General features: G+C 36.3%; 1 protein-coding gene across 3 annotated transcripts in view; it reads right to left on the bottom strand.

The window, feature by feature from the left end:
• The window catches only part of MICU3 (mitochondrial calcium uptake family member 3), a 62,926-nt gene that overhangs the window by 9,642 nt on the left and 35,038 nt on the right, over positions 1–18,246 (bottom strand). For 2 of the 3 annotated variants that reach the window (XM_033059742.1, XM_033059744.2), the window contains exons 9-13: positions 18,122–18,217; positions 12,951–13,051; positions 10,537–10,708; positions 6,302–6,410; positions 5,208–5,365 (exon numbers count right to left, since the gene is read on the bottom strand). In XM_033059742.1, the coding sequence (XP_032915633.1) occupies positions 5,208–5,365; positions 6,302–6,410; positions 10,537–10,708; positions 12,951–13,051; positions 18,122–18,217 (636 nt within the window). Of the gene's footprint in view, positions 1–2,275; positions 2,351–5,207; positions 5,366–6,301; positions 6,411–10,536; positions 10,709–12,950; positions 13,052–18,121; positions 18,218–18,246 lie in introns of all 3 variants that reach the window. The other variant, XM_042779254.1, reaches the window with a different exon arrangement.

The raw sequence follows: 18,246 nt of genomic DNA on the forward strand, positions 1-18,246 counted from the left end.
TTGGGGCGTTCCCCGCACGGGGCAGGCCTGCCGGCATTGGGGCGTCCCCCGCGCGGGGCGGGCCCGCCGGCATCAGGGAGCTGGCCCCGCGGGGCGGGCCCACTGGCATCGGGGCGGCCCCCACGCCGGGGAGGGGGAAAGCCGCCGGAATCGGAGCGGCCGCCACGCGAGGAGGGCGAAAGCCGCCGGAATCTGGGCAGAGGCGGCGCGGGGCAAGCCTGCTGGCATCGCACCGGCAGTGCAGGGTTCCCGGTGCGCCAGGGGGGTGCGTGACACCCGGAGCGCCAGGGAACTCCTGGAGCAACGGGGCCCTGGGGACACTGCACGGAGCGGCGGCGGACATAGCCCGGCCCTGGGGACGCTGCATGGAGCGGCAGCGGGCATAGCCCGGCTCCGCTGGGTACAGGCAGGCCCGGGGGCCAATGGTTGCCAGGTTGAGGCGGGGCCTCAGCCAGCAAGTACGCGGGTGAAGCTGGGGGCGGAGCCTTGCTGCAAAAAAAAAGGTGCGCCTTATAGTCCGGTGCGCTTTATCTGATCTACAAAGTTGCGAAATGTGCCGGCTCCCGGAGGGGTGCGCCTTATAGTCTGGTGCGCCTTATGGTTGTGAAATTACTGTAATTCAATTTTTTTTGGAGAATGACTTTATACAGAATGAACAACATCTCCCTTTATTAATATCCATGGTACATTTTTTTCCAGTTTACATCATCTCAGCATATGAATTTATTGATTTAGTGCCTGAATTTGGATCTGACAAGGTGCTGATGTATGTATACTTGATGCTTTTACCACAGTCTCTCTTTCTATCACCAAGATAATTTTATTAGATTTGTTGAGTAGATACTGGATTCCTTTGTGTCACTGCATTTTCTTCCATTTGGACACATACCCTTCATTGAAATTATTAGGGAAGCATCATGACTGTGTAGCATTTTGCCAGTTTCCTGTAAGAGTTCTTCCACATCTTGAAAAGTTTACAGTTTAAGTAGTACTTAACATGAAACTACAATACGGGTTTTGACGAAAAGACAAAGTACTCCTAATAACTATTTTTAAAAATACATAAAAAAGGAAGAAAGGAAGCTTTTAAAGTCAAAAGTTTCAAAGATATAAAGTTACATAAGATTAAACTAAAGCCATGACTTCGTCTCATGTGACTAGTGACTGGATTACTAAAATATTGTTTAAACTACTTTATTTGTCATTTACACTTTCCATTAATAAGGTGGAGAAACCAGATGCTTTGTTAAGATCAAATTTCCTCTTCTGTCCCTCAAATATTAGTACAATGCTTCAGTATTAGGGGACAGTATTGAACAAAAAAAATCTCAGCTTAATATTGTGCCTCAGAATTAAAAACAGCAGGGGAATGACAGTCAAATCCTCCTGGATCAGGAGCATGAGATGTGCTGGACCCCTCACAGGTCACTCAGAGCACACCACTGGTCATGGGGCCTCGCTTGTCATGATATGCCTCTTTGCTCCTCTCCTCTGTAAAAAAAAACCATCTGGAACCAACATCCTCCATTAGCAACTCCTGCAAAGTCTTTACATGGAAACAGGAAAAACCCTTAAATTGCAAAGGAACAAACTCTTCCTTTATGCAAGAGGAGAAATGTCTCCTAATGCAGTGTCTGTGTCCCCTGTGTGACAAACAGTTCCACAATATGGATACAGAATATGCACACCCTGGTTTTTACACTGAAATCCACAGCACAACTGAGCTGTACGAAGGGATGTTCATGTAGTGCATGTGTGAAAACAGCCATGGTGACTATGTGTAGACACAATGCTGATTTTTCAAAATTGCTGGTACAGCATTAATTGAGCCAAAAATGATTGCTTTCAAGATTGTAGCAGTATAAACCAAAGTAGAATCAGGTCACTAAAAGTCAGAAAAATCTGCCACTAAAATCTTCCTTGGTGAATACTTACCAGCTATAGGTACCTGAGAAATTACTTAAAAATAGATAATAGGACAGACAGAAAACAGCAACAGAAACTATGAAAGAATAATTTTCCTAATTTCAAACACAGTACAAAATCACAGTTGGCTTACAGAACAGTGACAGTGTGAGTCAGTCATTTTTACCAACTCCAGGATAAAATTGTATTGCTTCAGTCAAAACACAACGTGATGCCTTGAGCTACTACATTACTTGCAGTCATAGAACCTATTCCTGAGTTTTGGAACAGGAAACAAAGCAGTGATAGTTCAACATTCAGCCATTCCTGCAGGCATGCCAGCACACTCAGACTGGTGACTAACACATACCGTCATTTATCTGCTATAGAGCTCCTTCCTCACGCAGGATTTGAAAGTAGTATACCTCTGTATAGGTTTGTAGCCCTGTGGAGCAAAAGATGGAGAAGTGTGCAGATGCAGACAACACGTGAAGGCAGCCAGGGGTAAGCATAAGACAACAGTATCATGAAAATACAAAAAAATGGCTTTAATTGACAAATAACTAGGAGATACAGTGCAGTATGTGTTATGCAAAATGTTTGTCATTTAGTCATTAAGTTCCAAGTCTTCCAATTTAAAAATGGAATTTTTAAAGGAAAGGGAATCTTATATATTTTTAAATTTGAAAAAAGAAAGGGAAATAATTTATTTTATTAAACAGTAAGAAAAAAAACGGCTTTTCATGTCTGAGTATTTTTAATAAGCTCATGGCAATACTCTGACTGGCCACTTGATGGCAGCTTAACATATGGGTTTGCTTCAAACTACTAAAACAAAAACGAGGTTTCAGGTTGTGCTACAAAATTGCAGAAAAAGCGGAATTTCATTTGGTTAAGTCTTTAGGAAATTTACTTTTCCAAAAAATGTACCTATAATTTGTATAAAAATGAATGTTTACTGTGTTCCTATAAGCAGTCATACCTGACCCTCCTGAAGTTTTTAAGTTCAAGGCTAAGCTTTTAAATAGGACAAACCTACTACATACTTATGTTTCAGAACTGGACCTGTGTGACTCTTTACTCTTAAATAGTGTCACTTTAGTCTGACTATATAACCAGAAAATGCCCTTTTTTAAAATGGTCCCAGTACCAGATCCTATAATGGCCTCATGATTCTGGGAAAACATAATTAGTGCAACAACTTTTAAAAAGGTCAAATTGCTAAGTACAAGATATTAATTATAAAATCGTACTTCAAATCATAGGCCTAACTGAAAATGTTATTTTCTGATGTTTTTAGAGAGATAATCAGATACCACATTAATTAGCAGACATTAATTGTGGGATACTTAACATTAAAGTCAGGCATTTATACTTCATAAAGGGCTTCAGATTTCTCATGGCCAAGATTTCTATGTTGCTGCAGAATACTGAATAAGCCAAAGCTGTTACGACCTTTTATCTGTATAATGAAACTGACTGAATTATCATATGGATACAGAACACAGTTATTGATAAAGAAAAGGTTAGTAATTTGTTAGTTTTGATTTAGCACAAGACCACATTTGAGCCCTCCACTTTGTAGGAGCAAGAGGGCAAAGTTTTATTGTTTAGGACATATTAAATACTCTGCAACTTTTAACATACAAACAATAGGAAGCAATTAATGACATTTTCAACCATTTTGTTCTGGGAAAAATGTTCTTAGGCATTCTCTACTTTTCATTCTAAACCAAGACTGCAGTGGGAAGGGGGTGTTTTTTAAGGCAAAATTTTTGCAAAATTTCTTTTTATGAAGGCAGATTTTTGCAGAACTTTTACCATTATCCACTCTTGGAAAAAAAATGGTTTGTGTGACACTTATGAAAACTTACTGGAAATTGTAATTCCTCTGTTTACTACTGTAATTGTCTTGTAACACTGCCGATTAGTGAAGAAAATGCATTTAACTTAATTACAGGACCAAATCACAATTGTCTCCAATGTAATCCAGGAGATGTCTAGTATTTAACTAGAATTGTAATTTATGAAAGACTGTGTTATTCTTCTGAATACTGGCTATTCTTTATAGTTCTTTTACAGTCCACTGAAATATTTTATAGCGGTCCAGGCAAAAGCATATACATAAGACTGAATAGTGCTGCATGATAGAGATTATTAAAATTATGTGATTTCTCTCATGCATTTTGTGAAATAGGAACATGTAATAAATACAAGAATTACTTAGTAAGCAGACTGTTTGCTGGTTAAATTAACGTACACTGCACATTTACAATTAGTAAACACTTAAAACATATAGCTGAACATCTTGAAACAGTTTTGAAACAACCATCATTGCCACACCATAATAAAAGGAATTGAGGACCAACAAGGAAGTAAGTTTGTTACAAATACAGGGGTTGTTATCCACATTTTATGTTTGATCATAATATTACAGAAATAACAAGTAAACTATTAGACTCAACACCACAGAAAGTTCTAAAATTACATTTAGGAAGCTAACTAAAGTTACCTTAAATTACAGAAATAACATATTGAAATGTAACTTTAGGAACCATAATACAGTTTAAGATTTATGTCTTAAGAAATCAAGCAATGAGGTTGTTAGTTAGAACACCATTTTACATTTAATTAAAAATGTTAAAACCTGTCATATGAAGAAAAAAAATATGACTGCAAGTAATTTCCTGCCCTCTAGCTTATTATAATTGAGTATTAGATACAGGGTTTAATTATTAAAATCAGCTCTGAACTAGAACACAGCATTGTTCAGCACCACTTCACTGATTTTTATTTGAAAATTAAAACTACCTTCCACTGCAACTCTTTCTACCTGTCATTATGAGCACTTGGTATTTTATATAATGTTTTAGAAGAGTTGACCTTTAACTAAACTTCTTGAGCTTGAGAGAGACAAATTCTCTTTCCTCTGTGAGCAATAATTGCTGCCGTTGTTCAAATTCTTAATGCTAAGAATTAAACACACAATACAGAAGGAATGACAGTATACAGGGAATTTCTCATCTCCTGTTTGGTTTACACACGATAAAGGTACATCACGTCCCCTAAGTATTGCTTTCTAACAAAAAAATAATCAAGAATTTAAGAAGGATTTTATCTTACAGATTAGTTCAGTTTTTCTATAAATTTATGTCTTAAAATATATGTCATAAAATGCATGTCATAAAATGTATGTCTTTAAACATATGCACTGCTGGTTTGAAATCTACAGGTGCTACAGATGCTAAAGTAGTGGTAAGTAGCAAAGTCAACTAAGATTCTATAAAAATTAGAATCCTTACCCTAAACCCTCGATTGAGTCTGTCTTTCATAATGCCGATAAATTCTTTATAACTCAACTGGTCATCTCTGTCGACATCAAAAATCTTGAACACTGTGTTCACCAAATGTGGTGAGAGCTTCACACCTGTGGCTACATACACAGCGCGCTTGAATTCATCTGTATAAGGAGAACACCAGAAAAAAAAATAAAAAGGTGAATTTAAGGGTACTTTGGGAACAGCATATTTTGAAATATAAGTAAACTTTTAACTTGAGTTTTCACATTTAAATACTCAAAAATATGAAAATGTGAAAATTAGGACTGAATTTCACAGTTCTAAACCAAGTAGTTCTTAACTAATGACACTGCTTAGTGGGTGCCAGTTATTTTACAAAAAAGGTAATAGTCCATATATATACACTATGTGCACTAACAAAATTGAAAATCATATTCTAATTAAACCTATGTTACATATATGGCATTTACTTGTTTGACACAAACCAGAATCCAAGAAATAGAGTATAGAGAAAATGGCACAATCCCTTGGTAAGGCCACATGAGGGAGGACCATGCTGGTGTTATGGGGTCAGACCCATGAGGAGAGCACACAAGTCTGAGCACTTTGCATATCGCTCACCTCGTGTTCCCCAAAGTTCACTGTTTATTAAGGATTTCAGTAGGTACATACATGCCTAGTTCTTTCAGTACACACTTACTGGTTTGTTAAAAACCTGATCTCTCTTCGGACCTTCTGACACTGTTTTCTTCTACAACCTTTGCAGAAGGTCAAATTCAGATGCTCACTGTGTAAAGAAATGCTTTTGTTTGCTTTAATCTGACCTCTCACTGGTGACATCAAGCGCCTCTTAACCCCTGTATTGTAGGATTTGATGGACAACTATTCTGCATTCAGCTTGTCCACCACTTACATGACTGCATGATATCTCTTATGATACGACCAAACCTTTTCCTCTCAAAGCTGGAGTCCTAGCATTTTTAGCCTTTTACTGGAAACATTAAAACTACAAACTAGGAAATGCAAAACATTTTTGCATTTTTTTCAACAGTTTTATATGGATATCAATGGATTTTTATAAAGGTATCGATACTTACCTTGACCTATGGAACGACTTGCAAAATTATACATTTGCATTGCAATTGTAAAGTCTTCTAGGTTGTTCAAGAATTGAAAAAATGATCTAAATTCTTCAAATGTGATACCCTAAAAACCAGAACAATATGCATTATTAAAAATTATCAGCAGTAATAACAACTGAATAAACAAACCTTGTAATTATATATGTTTGCTTCATTTAAGAACAAATACCACAGCCATTTTATAAAAAGAGGATTTGTAGTAAAAGTCAATAAAGCAGAGAACTGGATTTTCTTGAGGAATGCAGTATGTCTTTCCTATCTGTGACTGCAACAAGACAGCAATTCTCAACAGAGGAGTCAAAAATACTGTTCCATTGCTGAGGACAATTTTTAAGAATTCCAGGATTATTACAATATGATAGCTAATACTGAGAATAAAAAGCCTAGGTTTGGATGAACATTGGAGTATATTTACTACTAAAAACCTGCAAACCACTATTATATATGTGAGTGTATCTGCTCATATAAATACATTGAATGGATTCGTAAATATATGATTTATTCATAAATGTATTTTTTTAACAAATAAAGGTGTTTTATGATCTACCTTAAGCCTGTATTTTAGGGTTACATTTTTACATATCCAGATTTAAACACCCAAGTCTCTTTAGCTAAGAATTTGCAAGTACCGCAGGGTTTGTCCAGTTTTTTAAAAAATCAATTGCATTTTGACCAGACTTTAGAATATCTTCTGTGAAAGTTTCACTGAAAGTGCTCTTATTAAAGGAGTTTATCTTCATTTCTTGTACATTTGTTCTTCTCTCATCTTGGTTAGATATCCAAAGATCTGATAAACTATCTCTAAATCAATTATGAGAGAGACCTGAAAATGAGACTTTGAACAAAGCCAGGACCATTGCCTATATCAAATTGCCACTGGTCTCAGTCATACTGAATATGGAATGGCATTCTTTGTCAAATCTTGATCTCCCTGGACTCTTTTAACTATAATTTTGGGCATTTTTCCATTTGCTTTTATTCTTTTATCCTATATAAGTACTTGTCTCTGCAAATACACTTGAGGGCAATAGTAAGACCTGTGAGCCTTTCTGTTCAAACAAAAACATTGATCTATGTGTCTCCTCAAACACATGCATGGTCTTTATAGTATGGTGGAGCACAGGAAACATGCAACCGTAGGTTTGTGCCAGAGGAGAAGATGGCAGAGGTTGGGTGCTAACCCACATGAAACAGCAAAGACTGTGGAAAATGTGGAGAGCAGCATAATATTGTTACAATAAAGAATTGAATAGGTCTCCACACACTTGAAAAGTAAACCCCTGCTTAAATGATTGTACCTAACTGCTAGCTAAGATTTATAAATAATTTGGAGAGCTTGGCCCATCTCCACCATGAATTGCTTTTCTCAGCAAGCAGATCCTTCACAATTGTGAGGAAATCCTCATATACACAAACAGAACCACCACCTTATTTAAATTTTTATGTTAAAAACTTAATTTAATATTGTCAGTATTTTTTGTTTCATTGTCTTTGACACTATTAGTTTATGTGTCCAAGTTCTAGTTCTTGTACTGTATTTAGACTGAAAACTCTAAGGGACTGGAAATAACTCTGCCATGCATTTGTGACATTCCTAGAGCAGTGAAACTTCATTTCTCAGCCAGGAGCCTCAAGTACTATGACAAAACAACAGTTGTAGAGAATATCCACCAAAGTCTTGAGCTGACATTTTTAGGTTCACAAATCCTTGATGTGCACCAATTTGTCTGTAAAAATTTTGAATGCAAAAAGTAAGTATAAGAGATCAGGCTACTCAAAATTCTTGTTTGTGTGCAACACCTTTGCTTTTCCTAATAAACTGTCTCTTTCTCATCTCTCAGGCTTTCTGCCTTTTACCCTTCCAATTCTCTCCCTCATCCTGCTGGTAGGAGAGTGAGCAAATGGCTGCGTGGGGTTTGGTCAATGGCTGGTGTTAAACCATGACACACACACAAAAAAAAAAAGGAAGCTAACTTTTTTATTTATATGGACAGATTATATTTTACTACAGCAAAGAAAACTCAGATTCATGTACCCATACTGCTAAAAATGCACAGACTTCCTTCAGGAGTTGATATCCGTAGTAATTCGTGATGCCAGCTTACATGAATCACTGCTTGGAATTAGTTAGTAAAAGGAGGAAAACATCCTGTGAGCAGGCAGCATGCCAGCTGAACATTTTAACATGATTATAATATGACAAAAGATCATCATGCTGCTTTATGGTCTTCTTCATACACCGCCATCAAAGATTAGCATTGCCAGCTATGAAAGTATGGGCCTATTACTTTACAGACTTGACTAATTTTTCTTCTAAATGGAATCCTCTGCTTAGTATTAGTATTGGAGCATATCACAATCATGAAATAAAGAGCAAATTTTATAGCTTTCAAATTAGAGTGTTATGACGAGTCAAAAAATTTGACAACATTTGAACTACATACCAACAACACCTCCATGGCAGTAAGAGGCAAAGTCCTATTCTTAAAAGACTCTGGCCAGCATAAGAGATGTAGTGACAGCACATTTACCAAGCCAATGACACAAAGTTATGAAAAACAGCAATGTCTTGTTTTTCTTAATGGAAGTATAGCATATGACATACAGATCTATGACACCTGTCCAGTGCCAGGACATTCTCAGAACACAACATTAAAACAAATTTGTAACTGAGTGACAAAGCTTTCTACATGGAAGTTTTTCTTAACTGACGGTCCCACCAGAGACCAAGAAGAGAAAACTATAGTGGAATACTTGCTATGGCATTGGAAGACTTAGAGATGAGCTTCAAAGACTACTACCTTGTGTTCAAAAGAAAGTGTCTGTATATTTACTTCACCTTTGACATTCAAAGTATTTATAACTGCAATTATCATTATTTTTCAGTTTTCCAAGTGATACTTACATTACTGTTTCTACACAAGACCCAAAGAGAATGGTTGGTTGGGTTTTTTTTCCAGATTTCTATCTGGCACCATGCAGCTATAGCAGTTTTGTTGCACTGTCTTGGCTCTGAATATTGAAAGCTGCACAGATCTTTTACAGCAGTTTGATCTGAGCACCTCAGTGCCGAGACCAGGAACTTGAAAAGGGTGACTGAGCAGGAGCTCTGATTCCAATCTTACCACTTCATCTGACATCTAATCTGGTCAAAGGAGACAGCCCTGCTTTCCCAGCTATATTTAACACTCTGTGGCCCTAACTACTGTACAACCACAAGAAGAATCAGATAATACAGATATCTGAACAGAAAACTGTTGATTTTTGGAGTGTGCTTCTGTCAGGTTAGTTGACTGATCTTACTTATTGTGAAGACTGAAATTACAATATAATTCCTCAAATAAAAACAAAACCTAAACAAAACTGTTCAAACTTCATTACTTTACTCTGCAAGCTCTGCTGTTGGTGCTATTAAAGGATGTAGCTGTTGAAAGAGTTAGATTTCTAGGACAGATTAATTTGATCTTCTTCTGTAAACACAAACAGACAAAGTATATCCAAAACATCCCACGTTTGAAGGGCTACTTTTAATGCTATCCTATAGATTATCACTGATGTATAGTTGCTACTACATTTCTCTCAGATACACTTCTGACAACATATTTGCTGTTAAACAAATTAAGACTATCTACCTCCTGACCTTTACTATTTATATTATCATTTATGTCTCTTCAGCCATTAAAAAACCCACACACCCAACAATAATTACAAATAATCCACTAATAAGACTATAATACAACAAGATTAAATGTGATGTTATTTCTGAGGACATGCCACTCCAGTGGCAATGCAAAGAAGAACAAAAGAAAAAATGAAAGAAAGAAGGAAGGAAGGAAGGAAGGAAGGAAGGAAGGAAGGAAGGAAGGAAGGAAGGAAGGAAGGAAGGAAGGAAGAGGTTTTTTTAATAATACATTGCTAGAAAATTTTTTTTTTTAATGTCTTATGGCTTTTGCAATTTAATCTGTTCCATCTATCTGTTACATTCTATCCAAATTTCAACAATACTACTAGTTAAATCCTATGGAATATAATTCTATGCTATTTATCTTCTACTTTCAATTCAGCAAGTAATCTGAAAAACCAGGCATACAGTTTATGATGAGAAAAACATCCTGGTGCTAAGTAATTCAACAAAGCTATTTTTTCATCTTAATGACACTGCATGCTGTGGTCCACTGCTAAACAATTACCTTTTCTTCAGGAATACTGCAGCGCATGTTTTCCAGGTAACTTGATGTATTTTCCACATTTGTGTACCTCAAGAGAATATGGGCAAAGTCTTCTTCACTGATGGTGTTCATCCCATTAGAGTAAGAAAGGAATTCTATCTCTAAAACCTCAGTTTGCAGGTTATCCATAAATCTAAAGCACAAACAAAACATGAAGAAATTGTCATACTTCAATATTTCTACTTCATGTCCTTGAAAGACTCATAGAATATGAACCAAATTACAGTAATTTCACGAATATAAGCCGCACGGACTATAAGCCGCATCGCCGGGTGTTGGCAAACATTTTGTTCTTTGTCCATAAATAAGCCGCACCTGAGTATAAGCCGCTCTGTCGTTCACAGCGAGGACCCGCGTGCAACAAAGTTGCCAGATAGTAACAGAACGGCGGCAGGGTGGGGTTTACTGGCTCGGCTCAGGCTGTGCAGGCTCGGCCCGCTCGGGGCTGCCGACGGGGCCAGGGGGCCCAGCTCGGTGGGGCTGCTCGGCGGGGCCACTCAGGGCCGGCCGCCACTGCCACTGGGCTTGCTCGCCCCGGCCTGGTGCTGCCCCGTGGTGGCAGGCAGGGACGGAGCCCGCTGGCACCCACGGCGGCGGGCGGGGACGGAGCCTGCCTGCTCCTCCCGTGGCAGTCAGGGGCAGGAGCCCCCCGCTTATCCCACGGGCCACGGGGATGGCGGCAGGAGGACCCCCCGTCTCTCCCCCAGGCTGCGGGAGAGGAGGGAAGGAGGGACCTCTCCCACCTCTCCCCCCGCCCCCTCCGTGCTGCCTGCAGGGAGCCAGCTCCACCCGCAGCACAACAGAGTAACAATTTGTAATAATCGCAAAATGCTGGCTTTTACTGGCAGGTTGCTCGACTCGGCACCTCGGTTTCCACTTCTGGGGTTGGAAATGTCAGAAAATTATTTACATATTAGCTGCTCCTGAGTGTTAGCCTCATTTCCAGTATGGGAGCAAAATTTCAGTCAAAATGGTGTGGCTTGTATTCGTGAAATTACTGTAGTTCTCTTTTTTGCAGCACTGATGGTAAATTTGGTAAATCCTTTATATATATTGACATATTTTCAAGTCAATCTTAAAACAATGATGAAATGTGTTAGTAAGGATTAAAATTACTTGATACTTACATTTGTAATTAATTCTAATTTGTGTTTGCCCAATTTTCTTCTTCAGTGGGTCATAGAACTTTATTTGTATATGCTAAATTCAAGATTCCATCATGATACCAAATTAATTCCCAAAATTTAGTTACCTACAGTTTGAAATTTAACCTCACCTTTGTCTTTTTAACAAGAGTATGATGATGAGTGCTTGCAGTCTTTCAATCTAACCCTTTAAAAAAACACTTCACTATTCTCATGATATTTCTATAAACTTTTCCCAACTTAAAAATCCACTTAGTTTATCCTGGACACCAAACATACAAACAGTAACCTATAAAGAGGAAAAGTAACTTCCCTGATTCTATGTGATGTCCTAGTCCTACAGCCAAGGGTGAAATTAGCACTCTGGTCACAGCAGTGCACTGGGAGCTCATGTTCATCTCATTGTCAACCACAACCCATAGCATTTTTACTAGATGCCTTTTGTAAAACTCCCTTCTTTGCTGCTTCCTACTTTGAACTTATGTCATAATTTCACTTAATGATACAGTTTTTATATTATGTAAAATACTGAATATTTTTCAGGACTTCTCATTTAAGTCAAAATATTTTGCACACTTCTGATTGATTGGAATACATAGCTAAATGATAAAGACAATAGATATTAGCAGTATTTACTGAGGAAGCAATAATTCAACACTGCATCTCTCCCAATTATGCGGAAGTATACAATTTTATGGTTTGGTTTTTATGGCATTCTCCCTGTATTTTTAAATTCTGTATTTGCTGTCATAATAACTAAGCCAATAGATTCCATTGTGTTTCAACTTTTACCCAAAGAAGCTTGTTTTAATGTGCCTGAATGATATCTTCAGAAAAATTTTGCATTTAAATATGTCCCTAAGTGCAGAAATGCACACAAATTTTTTTTAAAACACTGACAAACAGGGGAAAATATAGAAATAATTCAAAACCAACAAAGAAGTTCCTACCTGTCAATAAGGACAGGGCTGGGGTATAACCTTTCTATCCCAAACTAACAAAACACACAAGTGCTAACAAAATTTGCGAATGCAGCAGCACTGGGAGATGACTTTTTCTTGTTGGGCCACTTACTGTATTATTTTGCTCTTTGTGTATATAACACACACAAAGGGAACATAAACCATATAAACAAACCTGCATAAGCTATGTGTATAGTAATATAGTACACATTAATTAGAACAACTATACAAGTACTTTTTACAAGGAATTAATGAAGTTGAGACTCACCTATAAAAATCTTCAAAGTTCAGTTCAGCTTTTCCTTTCTTGCCAAAAAAGTGTACAAGCAGTGTGGTATCTGACAGTGAACTTGAAAAATCATCAGCACGCTTAAATATTAGAATAAAAAAAAAATTAAAGGCCATGATTGGATCAGATACAGAAGTATAATCTGAGAATGCCTATCATCATAATAGACTTTTCTATTAAAAGAGTTTGTATTTTATGTTTATAATCTTTAAAAAGATTTTAGTATTGAAATCCACTACATTAATTATGCCATGCAATTTTAACACAAAAATATCAGTAGCTGTTAACTGCATTTAGTAGAAAGTAGTTAAACCAAGAGAACGATGTAATGGAAGTTGCAAGGAAGGGGGAAAAGGTATGAAAAATAAAACCAGAAACTTGTGAGGAAAAAAAATAAATTCTTGTTAAGGTAAATCATAAACTGTAACTCCCTTTGTACACAGTCTCCTTTGCCTTCCACTGTTAAACTACAAAGAAATTAAAGTACATTAGGTCATATACTCTTATTCTATATTTCAAAAGTAACTCCAGGATTGTGTTCCAAAATCACATCAAGTTAGATGTACTTTACATGATTCTTTTCTGTAAGTGGCAGATAGCCACATCTTAAATGTTACTGCCCAAATAAATTTAAAACACCATGATTATGAAATATTTTGAAATAATTAAGCAATATTTGGATTACTTCTCTTAAGAATGTTCCTCATCTAGTGGTTGTGGTCTCTGTGCAGGACTGGAATCTCTGAGTATGTATTAATACTTCTTCCTTAATAAATAACAGATTTTGAAGGCCAGAATTAGAAGAGAAAGCCAACTAATTTTGACCATTTCTAATACCAAAAGTTGCAAACAGGAATCCAAACAGAAGTAACTATCTTCTGTGTATAGTGCTTGCATAATATTAAAATTTTTTTATTACATATTCATTGCCCTTAAGTACTGTATATATGTATTGATTTTACTTCTTTGAAAAAGAAGTTCTCAACACACTGAAGAGATAGAAGAATAATTCAGTAATATAAGGCTCTTGAATAAGCCACAGTAGTCCAATATGACACTGTCCTCCTGGCATTAACATGCTTCTGCCAACATTTGAAATTTAAAAAGTAACGTATTTAGTCTCCTTACTACACCTGCTTAGGGATTACCTCCTGTCCAAGCTCTCATTTTTCTTACAAAGACAAGATTTATGAAAAGCCAAGAGTAGAAGAGCAGTCTGCTCTTCCTAGGCAAGCTACCACCCATTAGGAAGTTTGCCTGCTGACTCTAGTGCTACTATACAAAATAAGGCATAGTACAGAAACCTAGCAAATTTGGGAGATGAAACAGCAATAATTTATCACCGTAATGAATACATTATAAATCTGTGGGATCTACCACAGGTGTAGTAAACTGTTTATTCAGCTCTATAAAGATCTAAATGTATAAACCTGCAAGCCACACTCAAGAGTCCTGTAAGTCTCTATTTCTTCACTGAAGAGACTATAAATTTGTAACAGACAAACTCTAAGTGAAGAAACCAGCAAAAAAATTTGAACCATATGCAATAGTTCAACATCATGATAAACCATGTACCATGAAAAAGCATTTCACATCTACATTCTCTGAAACGTACTATATTGTTTTCAAATTTACATACTGATTTGTAAAAACTGTAAAGTGCAATATTCATTAAGGAGAATTTATGTATCAACAACATGGGAAAACACAAGACAGTAACAACACAAATCCCTTCCTTTCAACATCCAATCTAAAGAAATGAGAGAGACTTTTCTGTCCTTTAGTATAATCAGTTCAGGATTCTCAAGATTGTATTTCATGTACTCTAGCTTACTCTTTATTCTCATATTCTTCTCCAGGGTGAAATAAAATGACATAGTGTATATAGAAGTAGAGATATTTCATGCCCTTCAATTAAGACAGCTCTGCTCTTCAAGTGAGCAAACTAATTCAGAAAAGTAATCACTATTTGTCTTTTAATGTTGTTATCCTCCACTGCAGGACACAATATACTGAAATGCAGATACCCTGATTTCTTATGTCTTTTAAGCAATTAAATCCCTAAGCACATTCAAACATTTTCCCTCAAGTACACTGAAAAGATATCAAATGTTAAATTACAGCCTTTCATCTTGCAAAAACATTTCAAAATGTTAGACTTAGGTTGCATTCACCCATATCTAAAGAACAGTTTAAAAAAAATACAATATGTAAGTCTTTTCACAATTCCCACTTGGTTGGCCTCACTAAATGAGAAAACCCCAAACAAAAACCTCACTGCAGAAACTCAACCCAATATGCGTCTCTGAAGAACTGCAGGCAACTGAAAATTATTCCTGTGCTCCTTCTGCACTGACAGCATCAAATAAATTCTCTCTTTTATGTGGTAAAGGATAAAACCAGAAGCCTTAATAATTGAAAGCTATTATTTATTTTTCATTATAATATTATTTTTATTTTAGAACAGTGGAAGTTAAATTACCTCACCTGTTTCCATGTATACAAACAAATATGAGCCTCAATTTTGATCACATATGTTTTGCAGCTGTTTAAATAAGAATAAAATCCTTCTCATTTCTCTTTACACTAACCGGAAAACAAATAGAGGTAAAGAGACAGACTGAAGACAAGTGTTTGACTTATTGACTTGCTGCATAATGGCAATATCTTGGCAATTGGCAATATCTTTCTTTCTTATTTCCTAACCTAAAGTGCATAAAGTCTATTTATTTTCTATTCTTCAAAATTAATTTCAAGTTCTTGATTAACAAGGTTTGACTGAAAGTAGGTAATGCTTATGAATATTGGTTCCACTTTTACCAACATCTTCCAATAATTATGTATATTATGATTTGATTTAGTAAGGCCTTTCTTACTGCAAACTCTTGATTTTCCACAGTGATAACTAACCTATTGATTTCCAGTTTCACTTAGTAATTTAAGAATAAACCTCAAAATTGAATTTAGTGATAATTCCTATGTTCTAATAGTACAGTGGAATTGCTAAATTAGTAAGAATAGAAACAGTACATTATACACTGTCCTAGAAAAAAACTAGTTGTGAACAATAACTTTACTCTCTGAAGAGATCTTTTGATTCCCATACCAACAAACATTATTTACTCTCCTTTTCAACTTACATATAGACTTCTCAAAAGCCTATGAAACAACACAGACCCAGTGTCACCTTGCTTTATTCCACTTTCTTATTACAAATAGCTATAATATTATTCAGATGCAAGACTACCTGGGAGAGATAAGAATATGGATGAAAGCCAGCTGGCCCAAACCAAGCAAGATAAAGATAATTACAGTGAGAAGTGGGAAATTGTCAGTGGAGAAAATGCAGAACATGATTTTTCTTAATAAAATTATTTACAAGTGAGGAGATAGTGGTTTTTTACACTTTACAGAGAACTTAAATCACTACTGACTATAGCTGCTATTAAGCTTCAATTACATTATAGTTACAGATATTAATCGAAGGCATCAGATATTAAAAAAACTCTCTCTCTGCAAATTAAACGTGTAGAGATTATCAAATTTCAGTCCAGCTATACTTGGGACTGAATTCATGCCAGCTAACTGTACATAAGATGACATTTCACTCAGAAAACCCAATGTCCCAATCTTCTTGAATAATCTGTGAAATGAGAAGCCTTCTCTCCTCTCTATGTCTCCTTATCTGACTAGGTAAGAGCACTGATATTCTGGATTTTAAAATTTGGTGGGATAATTTAGGATTAATAACTGGATTAACAATACAGAAGCTCATCAATGTAGAAGCAAGGGAAGATAGAGTGGGTATATTACCTTCCTGCAAGATTACTATGTATATGTTACTACTATGGATATTGCTATAAATACTGTTATAAAACTCATTTCTGTAACACTACATTTTGCTTTGTTCAAGGGCAAATGAACACAAGCCGAGAGAAATACAGAAAAGGCTGATTTGATACCTAGGAAATATACATTCTACCTTAAAAGAAAAATCAAATGCCTTATTTTGTTTGGCCCATAATTAAAATTCAAATAAATTTAACACAGGGCTATCACCGCATTTTTAAATGCAACCATGAGTAAGAAGATTAACACTAAAGAAGAAAAAGTACTATGAAAATTTATGAACAACAGATTGATATAAAGGGACTATGAGTAAATTTAGCCTGGAAATTAGTAATAAGTCCTTCAGGTTATTCAATAGCTTCTGCAGAGGAACAGCAGGGACAAAACACTAATTAGTTTCAATGTGAAGCACACATTGCTTCCAAACGAGGGGAAAAGTCTGTTTTTCTCTGGAGGTCAGTTTTGGTTCCTTGTTCTTTTCTCATTATGATCCTGCTTAGGAAACATGGAACTCTGAGACCAGACTCAGTGGGGACTTGCTGTATGTTCTTTAATGCCAGTACCAGCAGAGCAATCACTCTCACTATGTGGGGCACAGAAAAGTATAAATTATCCAGTTTTCTGACCCTCTGAAATGATAAATACAAAGAAATATCTTACTCAATTATCTAGAAGCAGATCATGAAACAAGAATTATTAGAATTGAAAGCATTACAGGAATTAATTTGACAGCTCAGTGGTATTTCTAGACTTCCACAATGATTGTGTAATATTTTTAAAAAATGGACCGATTTGGTTACCTTAACATACTCCTGGTTTTCTCCAACAAATAAAACAATCTTTGCATTATATTTTTTGTGAAGATTAGCTCTGACAACATACATAAAAAGCATATTAAGGACATAAAGATGAAAAACTTAAAGGGCTCCAACTCTTAATAAAGTTATCATTTTACTGGACTACACCTAAATGACAAAGGTTTTCCCAAGTTGCTTCTCTAACTTTGAAATGCCATGACTATTAGTGTTAGAAAATGCTTTGTATAGTAAGAACTGATGAGGACTTCATCTTCCAACTCTTTCAAAAGGTAACTGTGCGTTTTCTTGGAAATGACAACCTACAATTATTGCATAGAACCAAATGATCTGAGATCTCTTGATCTGAGAACTTTCAAATATAAAACAAAAAAAGTAATTAAAAGGAAAAGAAGAAACAAGGTGCATAGTAAGAAAGCAATCAGAACAGAATAAATAAAATTGCAGTCTGTTTATACAACAGAGACCAGAGAGGTTGTTTTATACCTCCGCAAGGTCTGAAAAGAGTGCTTGGCTTGTGCTACGTCTCAAAGTATCCCAATAGCTTCTGGGGAGAAGGTCCTCTCCTTCTGTTTTAAGAACCTGCAGTTTCAAGAAGCACAATTGTTTGA

The sequence above is a fragment of the Catharus ustulatus genome, chromosome 5 (genome assembly GCF_009819885.2).
Source record: "Catharus ustulatus isolate bCatUst1 chromosome 5, bCatUst1.pri.v2, whole genome shotgun sequence".
Lineage (NCBI taxonomy): Eukaryota > Metazoa > Chordata > Aves > Passeriformes > Turdidae > Catharus > Catharus ustulatus.